At 27.7% G+C, this 12,333-nt stretch overlaps 1 protein-coding gene across 1 annotated transcript; it reads right to left on the bottom strand.

The window, feature by feature from the left end:
- Positions 1-9,593: 9,593 nt before the first annotated feature.
- On the bottom strand, positions 9,594-11,689 carry LOC127114267 (cation/H(+) antiporter 15). The gene is made up of 4 exons (XM_051046574.1): positions 11,450-11,689; positions 11,278-11,363; positions 10,932-11,139; positions 9,594-10,841 (listed from the first exon to the last, which is right to left on the bottom strand). Exons 1-4 carry the CDS (start codon positions 11,687-11,689, stop codon positions 9,594-9,596), a joined length of 1,782 nt encoding a protein of 593 aa, XP_050902531.1.
- Between the last annotated feature and the right edge of the window lie 644 nt (positions 11,690-12,333).

Genomic DNA, 12,333 nt, shown 5'->3' with positions numbered 1-12,333 from the left:
ATTGTTATACTTATTAGTGAATGAATGAAGAAGACATCACATCACCATGAAATAATGATAATAAAAATATTCATTTATTATTATCACAATTGCATTTAATTTTTAATACGTTACTGTCATAAGAAAAGTCATAAACACACTGTTTTATATAAATAACAATCTGTTAATTTTTTTTAATACCTCACCATAACAACTATCAGATTCACTATATATTCATATTACCATACAATCAGCAATTGAAAATTTAATCTTAGATCTTAACATTCATAAAAATGATTTTGTTAGATGAGAAGGTATTAACTCTTTATCCCAAATATTGTATTTGTTCTTAACAAAATATACTTTTATATTCTAAATATTAAATATTATTATTTTTTCTTTAAAAAATAATTGATTTCAATATTTTATTGCTATATATTTTTTCCTTCAGAGATGCAATGATAAACAAATATTTTATACCACTAATTGATACAAGAAGAAAACTTATATACCATGAAAAGTATAGAAATAGTTCGGGAAAATGAAACATACAAAAGAGTCAAAGACTTAAAAACATCATGGTTTTTACAAATGACTACTGTTAACAAGTATTCAATACTCAAAATCCACAATTTCACACCATTATTTTGAATTTGTTGTCATAGAAATAATTTCAAAAAGAGTTGGAGACAACAATGTTCTCTCTGGTAGTGTTATACACAAGTTACCCTACAATAATATAAATTATATTATACAACTACGTTTATGTTTCTTTTTAGACATAAATGGAGTGCTTCATGCCCTTGGACATGAAGAAAATGTTTACTTACAAGAAAAACCTACAAAAATTCCCAGACTTAAATTGAGGCTACAAGAGTAAGATTTCAACTACACATATTTTCCTATTCATATATTCATATATAAATTAAGTATACTAAATTAAAATTAATCTTATATTCTAAACATAATTGTTAAGGTCACATTGTGTAAAACTTTGAAAATTTGATGACAAGTCAACCAGAAAGAAGCGCCATTGTTGCAATCACCTCTACAACAGTGAATATGTTTAGAGGTAACTATATATTTAAACGTTATAGATATTTTATTCACTCAAAATATTACCATTTTCATAAATAAATCTAAATTTTTATTCCACAGATGAATACTTCATCAACTCAACTTTTATTGTCATAATGGCAATGACACTAGAGTCAGATACACAAGTACACTATAAATTTTATTTAAACAACTCTTTTGAAAATACAATTCTAAAGTTATTTTACTTCCAAATTTTTCTAAACTTCTAAACATGAGAGGTTTTCTTCATAGTTTTATCAACTATAAATGAAATTGATGATACGTTTGGATGGCATTATATTGAATGTGCAAACAGTATGAAGAAGTTTAACAAAAAGCCCATAAATTGAAATTTACTTTGTGTGAAACACCTTCTAAGTATCCAAAACAAGGTTAGACATTTGCAATCATAAACCATTTTATCAAAATTATTATTAGTAATATAATATAAAAAAAGCATGTAATCACAAGTTCAAAATAATGCTGAAAATGTCCGATGAAACCGCTAAAGCGACTTTGACATTTTTGATCAAGAGACCCAAAAGCTACTAAATACAACAGCTCAAATGCTCTTGCAACAACAACCTAACATGTTTACACCATCAATTCTACATAACCTCTGTCATTGTACTCTTATTTTTGAAATAAAATTGTCTATAAAAAACTTAAAAGAAGGATTGCAAATTTACACAATATCACGAACTTTTGTACCAACCGCTATTTTACAAGAATCAATTCTGAAAATACATTTTAACATGTAATTAAATTTGTACTACAATCATACAAATATACTACTAATTTTATGAATACAACAATATACTTATCACATATAGGAGTCCATATCACCACAATGATTTAAAATAAAGAAGATCACCAAGAAGAATAAGAAGAAGAGGAACAACAACAACAACAACTTAGTGCTGAGCGAAGGCTAATCATAACATCATCAGATGATGAAACATATATCAAAGGGAATTCTAAAAATAATAATAGCAACAATGATCTTCATATATTATCCTGTGACGACGAGTCACTTCTCATACACAAATTAAAGAGTCGAAAATCTATTAAAGCAAAACAAAGAAACAACAAAATCTCATCCAAGAAAAAAAATAACAAAAACCATAAAAATTGATTCCAATTTTGAAGATTCCTTTTATGTTTTAAAATTTAATTTCATGTTTCGCCTTCATTTCCATTATTTATAAATGTATTAGTTTTCAATTAAAATTAGACTATTTTCTTTTGTTATGATAATCTTATTATCTATATTATAGAGTTTTTATAATAAATAATATCTACCATAAATAAAGTATTATTTTATTTCAACAACTTCTATTTACTACCCGCACGGTCTTCTAAACCACCGGTGCATCACGCGGGTCCTATTCTAGTAACTATTATTTCATATACATCATGGTACAAAGTTATTTGGACTACAAGACCAAATCAGATTATTGAGCAAGATTTGATAAGTACTAGTCAGCAAATTGGAATTCATTTATCAACAAATTTTTTTCTTCCATTTGAACTAATTTCAATAATTATTTTAGTTTCTTTGATATGTGCAATTGTCGTAGCTCTCGAGTAAGAAATCTTTATAGAACTAATAATAGAAATCAAGATTTTGTCTGAAGCTAATAATCAATGGAAAGAACCCTAATCTTACTATAGTCTTAAACTTTGAGGAATTTTTGATTCAGTACCTTGAAACAAAAAACCAGAAAAAAAAAGAAAAACTATTTTGTAGTACTTGATCTCGTCACTAATCGTCACTTATTTTTAACTATATAAGAATATGTGGAGCTCCACATGTCTGGAAGCACATGAGAATGTTCTTTTTCTGATATTATTACCAATATTAGATATTAGGTTAGCCATAGCATTACTATACCCTCCATATTCATCCAACGATAAACCTAATCTGAATTACAGAACTATGACACAATCAAACCCAAATGAACAAAATGTTGAATTGAATCGTATCACTCTCTACTGGGGTTTATTACTCATTTTTGTACTTTCTTTTTTATTCTCAATTTATTTCTTCAATTAATTCATCAATTAATATAAGAAATGAGAATTATATATATATATATATATATATACATACTAGGAATTCTCTTATCCTATTCGGAAGGATATCATTTCATAATTATATATATGGTTGTTTAGGTCTCTAGTATGAATAACTACTTGATCAAATATGGAGGAAAGTAGGATAAATGGCCAATACTACTGGAAGAATTCCTCTTTGGATACTAGGTACTATAACCGCTATTATTGTGATTGGTTTAACTGGTATTTTCTTTTAAGGTTCATATTCCGGATTGGGATCATCCCTCTAATAATGAGATGAATTTCTTTTTCAAAATGAAAGCATAAGAACTCTACAGTGATCCACTCTTTCTTTGATGAATTCGAGTGGGTCCCGTTGAGTTTTTAATAATCAGAATATTTTTGAAAGTGAGTCAATACATAACTTTATTCTATGTTTCAAAAAATTCCATTTCCTTTTTTAGGATGTGAATGAAAATATAATCTTAATAGAAATATATTTCTAATATAGACTCATGATTCAATTCTTTTTTTTTAAAGTTAATTAAGAAACTTGTATTTGGTGAATTCAATTCCCACCCTTTTTTATTTGGTCATTCCTTCACTACGTATCTATTTTGACATAAACAATAAAGAATCACTCTAGGAAAAGATAAATTATCCCTCCTAGAATTCTGTTTTCCCCTTTTCTATTTCTATTTTACTTAATATATTGTACCTAAATGTTAATAGCACATAATAAAATGTTACGCAAACAAAATATTTTACTTTTATAAATAATTTAATAAAGATGGATATTAACATTATTATAAACATTTATATCATTTAAGAAAAACTCATGAAATAATGACAATAAATATAATAGACTATTTTTTAAATCATTAAAGAAAACGGATGAATTAATGGACCTGAGTTACACATTTTGGTGAATATAATAATAAAACTTTATAATGGTCTAAGATTTATTATCACTCACAACTTATACCATTTAAAACGGATTGATATGGTTGTTTACTTACATATTAAGTAATTGACTAATTTAATTTTATCATAATTAAGAATTAATATTCATTTATTATTATTACAAGCATGTTTTACATGTTTAATAATTAATTTTATTATAATTAACCGTTCATTGGATTCCAATTGCATTATAATTTGCAATTTATAATCAATATACATGGTTTACTTATATATTCTTATTATTACTATTACTATTATTATTAATATTCATATCAACTTTTTTAAATATAACATGGGAAACAATCAATATAAAAAAATCATTTTGTACAAAATTTTATTCATATTTATAAATAATTATATTTATTCTTTTTATAATCAAATCTTGTGCCTTCAGCAACTACTCCTGCAACTCTCTGAGCATAACATTCCTCTCAGCAGTCAACTTGTTGACTTCATCTACTACCGAAAATGGAGTATCCCCTCTTACTAACATTGGTGGGGTTCTTCCATATAAGACTTCAAAAGGAGTGGCATTCAAGGATGCATGGTAATTGGTATTGTACTAAACTGCCCAAGCCAACCATTTTGGCCACTATTTTGGTTTAAGCTCAGTCGCACATCTCAAATAAGTCTCTAAACACCTATTGCCACCTCAATTTTCCCATCTGACTGAGGACGGTAAGCACTATTGTACTTCAATCCATTACCTGCCTGTTTAAACAATTAAGACCAGAAATTACTTTAAAAAAACCTTATCTCTATCAGAGACTATGGAGATAGGGAAACCATGTAGCCTGACCACTTATTTTATGAATAAGTCAGTAATGTTCTTAGCAGTATAAGGATGGCTCATATGAAGGAAATGAGCATATTTTGTCAATCTATCCACCACTATCATCACAATATCCACTCCATACACCTTAGGCAACCCTCACACATGAAGTCCATAGAAATGTTACTCCATGTCTGTGTTGGTATACGCAAATGTTGTAGCAATCCTCCATGGCTCAAGGTTTGATACTTATTCCTTTGACACACTTCACAAGCCTGCACATACTCTTATATCCTCTTTCTCATACCCTCCCAATACACCACACTAGAATTTTTTTTGTAAGTCCTTAGGTATCCTGAGTTCCCTTCCACAACAGTATCATGGAACTCATGTAAGATCCAAGCAAATCTGGGTGATTGCTTTGGAACCACTATTCTGCCTTCATGATACAACCTACCACCTTTGAGCTGAAAACCAGTTTGGCTACTAGGATCTGCTAGCACTTCTTCCTCCCATCCTTATCTCTCCTAGGGAATTGAGACTTAAATCATGCATACTGACAAGGGAACATTCCCTGATTCTCTCTCTTCTGCCACCTCTCCCATGTGCTGCTAACATAATTAATTTTGAGTGGGAGTGGAATTATTCCCCAACTCTCTCTTCCTATGTGTCCTCCTATACACCTTGCTATATCTATCACATTGAAATTGATCCTTCTAGCAAGCTAGATCACTAAAAGAGATCACTGAAATTGATAGTACAGATTCTACGAGCTAACCAAGTATTATTGGACAACAATTTAAACTACTTAGGTTTTTCAATGCAAAAAAAAAATTGAAGTATATAAAAAAAAATCTTGGTCATATCAATAAGGTCATGATATTTCTATTTCTTTGTCTTTTTTTATTACATATAATGGATCTGTCTAAACCGCTGCATGATTTCCTTATAGTCTTTGTGGGATCAGGTCTTATATTAGAAAGTTTAGGAGTAGTATTACATACCAACCCCATTTTTTCTGCTTTTTGTTGGGACTGGTTCTGGTTTATATATTTTAGCAAACTCGCATGTTGTAGCTGTGCCATAGCTACTTATTTACGTGGGAGCTACTAACATTTTAATCATATTTGCTGTGATGTTCATGAATAGTTCTGAATATTAACAAGATTTAAATCTTTGGACCGTAGGGGATGGAATGACTTTGATCGTTTGTATAAGTATTTTAGTTTCACTAATCTATTTATATATATTAAATCTAATGCTTCAAATAATTTTGCGACAGTTAACACTGAAGTCCTAAAAAATAGTCCACATCATCCTATTAGCTTATGTGTATACCTTCTACTAAACCACTAATCAAAACACCATTATCTTCCAACACCCATTCTTTGACTCTTTCTCTATCTATTTATATATATTAAATTTAATGCTTCAAATAATTTTGCAACACTTAACACTGACTTCCTAAAAAATAGTCCACATCATCCTATTAGCTTATGTGAATACCTTTTACTAAACCACTAATCAAAACACCATTATCTTTCAACACCCATTCTTTGACTCTTTTTCTACCCAAACCCCTTTTTCACTTTCCCTAATTCTCCAATACCACATTATAATGAATATTGAATCATAATTTATTAACTAAAATAAGAACTCGCTTTTAAGTATTTTTAAAGTCATTGACTCATTGTTTTTAGTTGGTATGATGAATCATAATTTATTTAATTTGTATTATAAATATTATAGGAAAATATAGTTTTATACATTTTTTGGTCAATATTATTTTTGTACAAATAATAAATATACTATTTTTACTTTACTCAATTTTAAAAAAATATACATATAAGATTTTTATCTCAAATATTAATAGCATTACAAAGGAGCATAACAAAAAATTACCAAAGTACAACATTTACTTATATATTAATATTATTATGAATATTCATATAATTTTTTTAATATAACATAGGATACAATCAATATGAAAATAAATAAAAGCGGTCATTTTTATATATTATTTTATTCATGTTAATAGTTAATTATATTTATTATTTTTAATAATATAATTAATTTTATTTAAATTAGAAATAATAAACATAGATATAAAATTTTATATTATTATAAGAACTAAATTATAAATAGTAAACATATATATTATATTATATTCAACAAAAACTGAACATTTTATATTATTATGAGAATTAAATTTTACACCTTTACAATTAGAGGCATAGGAAATATGTACAATGTATTATATATATTAATCACTGTCTCTAACATTAATAGAATTACACGGTATAAAAAAGTTACTAAGATAAATATTCAATAAAAACAAATATTAGTCTCGAAATTATTCATAATTAATAGTTATTAAATTGATCTATCACAATTTAATTTAAATCAACAAAATTTAAATTTTAATCTATAATAAAAAAAGTTAATTTTAGTCTTTTAAAAAAATAAATTTTATTTGACACTAATAATAGAAGAAGGGAAACTATTTTAAAGACAAAACGTCATAAATCACTGTAAAAAGTTATTCAAAACATTAATGTCATAAAATTTAATGTCATCATTAAAAAAACTGAATGCTGATAGAATATTTATAAAAAATTATATGTAAAGTTGTTCCCAATTAAATGCAGTAATGAATATAAAAAATATTTAAATTTTTTATTATTACCATTACAACTAAAAATTGAAAAACTAATTGACGTCTATTACATTTTACTTTTGACTAATCATCTGTAATTTAATTTAATTTTTAATTTTTATTCACATCAAATTTACAACTATTTATTTCCTAATGACAATATAAAATTATAACATTCATATGTGAACTAAATTGAAATATTTATTAACAATAAAAATTTAATAAAAAATTTAATCAAATTATAATAAAACAATTTCTCTACATTTTCATTTAACCATTAATATTATTATTTATCAAAAAGTATAAATAATGAATATAATGTCATTTTAAAAATTAAATAATGAATATCATAAATAACTAAAAAAAATATAATTCACGTTATTATTCTTAACTGAATGATGCATATGAATAATAAATATATTACTTTATTTCTAAATATTAACAAAATTAATACATATAAAATTTTATTTTAAATATTAATAGCACATAATAAAATGTTACACAAACAAAATATTTTATTTTTGTAAATAATTTAATAAAGATGGATATTAACATTATTATAAACATTTATATCATTTAAAAAAAACTCATGAAATAAGGACAATAAATATAAGAGACTATTTTTAAATCATGAAAGAAAATTGATGAATTGATGGACCTGAGTTACACATTTTGGTGAATATAATAATAAAATTTTATAATGGTTTAAGATTTATTATCACTCACAACTCATACCGTTTAAAACGGATTGATATGGTTGTTTACTTACATATATTAAGTAATTGACTAATTTAATTTTATCATAATTAAGAGTTAATATTCATTTAATATTATGACAACCATATTTTACACGTTTAATAATTATTTTATGATAATTAACGGTTCATTGGATTCCAATTACATTATAATTTGCAATTTATAATCAATATACATGGTTTACTTATATTATTATTATTATTAATATTATTATTTTATAAATATTCATATCAATTTTTTTTAAATATAACATAGGAAATAATCAATATAAAAAAGATCATTTTGTACAAAATTTTATTCATATTTACAAATAATTATATTTATTCTTTTTATAATCAAAATAATATTCTTCATATTGTTGGTAAATTACAAATAATAAACGTAGATATTAGATGACTATAATCAATATTTATTAAAAATAATGCATCACCATGTAGCATATATTATACTATATGAAGGCCATTAATTAAAGTATTAAAATAAAATTCATTTGAATCATAAAAAATTAATCTAGTCTATCAAAAAAATGTTTATTTATGATACTAATAAATAAACTGAATCTTGATAAAATATTTACAATAAACTACAATTAATTTTTTTCTTTTTTGGAGAACCACTAATATATTTAAAGTTGTTCACAAATTAAATTCAATAATGAAAATAATAAATATTTAATTTTTTGTTATTACTCTAAATTTAAAATTACATATTAATAAAAATTATATATATATATATATATATAATATATATATATATATATATATATATATATATATATATATATATATATATATATATATATATATATTAATTTAATAAAATATATTAAATATCTAATTTAAGTAAAATATATAATTCACACTCTTGCACTATAAATTGTGAAAATTTTGAAAATGATTTTACAAGGGCAATGTCGTCTTTTCATACGTGATGGAGGGTGTCAGGTCTAAGTGAGGGAGTGTCGAATTAAATGCTTCAAAAAAATACAAGCTCTAATTTTAAAGCTTTAACTCTATGATTTTTCGAGCCAGACAGAGTGATCCTTATGAGCTAGTCATTTTAACAGCTCTAAATGTACGGCTCAAAACCATACTATTCTATTTTAATATATTATATTAAATGAATTATCATTTAAAAAATTAAAACATGTAATGCAGGTACTAGGAGACCATAACATGATTTAACTATTAAAAAAAATTGAAATATGGTATAACAAATAAATGGCTTTACCTGATGAACTATAACCACTTAATTTATAAAAAAATGAAAACAAATCATTCTAACTATACAAAATATTAATTAATCCAAAACTTTGTATCGTCGATCGATCTTTTACAAATTTTCAGTACCAGTTTTCACTTCATGACATTTTCTCATAACGCGTTTTCTTCCAACCAAATATTGTTGCACAATAAGCACAGAAGATTGCGTACCAAAGCTAGTTGAAGCCAATATGTCACCTATAACACCAAGTTCAGGATGGTCGCACCATTCCAACAACCTCGAAAAAATCACCGAGTTCTTACCGCTTCCTTGTCCAACAATGTACAAATCATATCCAGGTTTATCAATATCGTTAAGAAGCGTTGGAATCTCTTCGCCCGTATTCGAATGGACTTCCTTCTCTGAGTAAAGAATTGAATCGTTATTGTTCACTGCTTTGTGCCTAAAGGAAATTATACACTCTTCATCCAACTCTTTTTGCATCACATTGTCTATAACCGTCGACAACATTCCATGACGAGACTTGCTTTTTTCCATTTTTAGTTTTGTTTCTTCTGCAGCCTTACCTAACAGATTGATCCTCACAACATGTAATTGTGTTCCTGGATGCCCCGCCATTCTCCATGCAATAGACAAGGCTTCACGGTCGTCAGGTCCACCGATGAAAATCATTATAATGCGTAATTTTATTTCTAACAACGATCCTAAACCGCGATCCACAAAGATCCCTACCGAACAAGGTGCTTTTTGTAGAACATTTTTGTTTATCTCACAATGTTCATTGTGGATTATTTCTGGAGCATCTTCTATTGTTGAGTAGTCTTTGTGAAAGGGAAGGAGAATTAGGCTGGCGCGTTTCTCTTCGGCAACATTGTAAATGTCCTCATGGATAGTTGTGTAGGACGAGACAACACTTGATATGTCAAACCTAATCGCATTGTATTGTTCTACGAGTTTTTCAAATGCATTAGTTATGCTCTCAAACTCTAATTGTGATCCATAGTTGGTTGCTTCTGCGCCACCAATCGTGCTGTTTGAATTATCCATTTGTGAAACAAGAATAGCTGTGCCATGTCTAGTGAGTTGAACTAAGTGAGCTACTGATACATGTATAGGTGAAAGTCTAGTAGCATTTGTGGCTTCAATGACATGGATCATGTTATTGGCATGTTTAGCATTGTGGACACAAGCGACGATTCGAAGCTCCACATCGAACCTCAGTTTTTGCACGGTCCTTAATTGCGATTGCATGAATCGGAATTTTGGTTTGTATATTGCATTGATCAAGGGAGAAACCATTACAGTCATTACTATAATAGCAAGCATCATAACCATGAAAGTATATGGATCCAAAATCTGTAAAGAAAAAAGAAAAAAAAGTAAGTTGGTTAAAAGGCTGTTTGATTTAAATCATGCAATAATAGAAAAATGGTAGTTTAAAATTACCCTTTTGTCCCAAGCAATATTCAGTAGTATGACAGCCATGATACCCTTGGTGTTGAGAAGCAATCCAATGGCAACTCCATCTCGGGCAGGCATACCGAAGAAGAAAGTGACAATCACAGAGCTCAAAACTTTAGGTATGCATAACAAAAGCATAACCAAAAACATTAAACCCGCATTCTTTTGCTTCAAAAGGAAAGGCAAGTTGAGTCTAAAACCAAATCCAGCAAAGTAAACAGGACACAAATCCCAGAAACAAAATCGGCCGACAATTCCAAAACCACATCAGCAAACTTTCCATGAGGCAAAATTAATCCAAACACAAAAGCTCCAACAATAGGATGTGTACCGAGAGAATCCGTAATGTACGAACAAATACACACTCCCGTCAACACGTCCAACAAGTGTGATTTTCGCCACGTGTTCATACTTGTTCTGTGTTCAATGATTGGAGTAAGGATATTTTAGTAAGGTCTCACCACAGCAAAGCAAAAAACTATGAACATCAAAGTAGAGATTACTGAGAGATAAGGCTTTCCACCTCTAGTCGAATAAGGAATCAACAAGGTAAACATAACCCAACCATATGCATCGGTTAACATAGCTGCTGTCAATGCATCTTTTCCAAGCTTTGTATATAAAAGTTTAAGATTAGCTAAGATTCTTGCAAGGACAGGGAAACCTGTTACAGAAAGTGCTAAACACCAGAATAAATATGCTTCGCCTTGATTTTCTTTTGGTGTTTGTGCGAAAACACTCATTTTTATCTATAAGTTTTTGTTGTAGAGCTAGAAATCCAACACCAAATAACATTGGCGTCACAATGCCGGCAATTGCTATGCTTGTACCTTTCTTCCTTGATCTTAAGATGGTGTCTGAATTCATTTCTAAACCACTTAGGAACACATAGTACATTATTCCTAAGTTTGCAAAGGTTTCAACGGCTAGGATTCCATATTGACTATAAAACAAGGAAAATACCCATTCAAAATTTCCCAAGAGACTTGGACTCAGAGTAAACCAGCCTGCATTATATAAAATTCAGGAATTATTATATTTTTTATCTTCATTTATGAAACGCAGTCTTAATGTATGAACTTTATATGTTTTTATGGAAGTCTTAATGTATGAACTTTTATGTTTTTATGGCAGTCTTAATGTATAAACTTTTATATGTTTTTATGTTGAAAATTCAATGTGACTAACTATCATGTGTATTGATGATTCAAATTACTGGCAAAAGAAAGAAAGAAATATATGATGAATGAATACTTACCAACACCTGCGCAATAATGAGGGGCACATGAAGGGGCTTAAGGACGAAGTAGAAAAGCCGAGAAACCAAAATATCATAAGCAATTTGGAGACACAAAAGAGGAACATGTTTTCATAATATCATCAGCCA

This window comes from Lathyrus oleraceus, unplaced genomic scaffold (genome assembly GCF_024323335.1).
Source record: "Lathyrus oleraceus cultivar Zhongwan6 unplaced genomic scaffold, CAAS_Psat_ZW6_1.0 chrUn0482, whole genome shotgun sequence".
NCBI classification, from domain to species: Eukaryota; Viridiplantae; Streptophyta; class Magnoliopsida; order Fabales; family Fabaceae; genus Lathyrus; species Lathyrus oleraceus.
Note: the sequence above shows the minus strand (reverse complement) of the source record. Positions and strands in the feature narration are given on the sequence as shown.

Excerpts from the sequence above, each read along its gene's own strand:
- LOC127114267 (XM_051046574.1), bottom strand. The coding sequence starts at position 11,689 with ATGAGTGTTTTCGCACAAACACCAAAAGAAAATCAAGGCGAAGCATAT. Across the intron at positions 11,364-11,449 it reads GTGGAAAGCCTTATCTCTCA|AACAAGTATGAACACGTGGC; the intron begins GTAATCTCTACT and ends CATTGAACACAG. Across the intron at positions 11,140-11,277 it reads GTACATTACGGATTCTCTCG|ACTCAACTTGCCTTTCCTTT; the intron begins GTACACATCCTA and ends ATTTGGTTTTAG.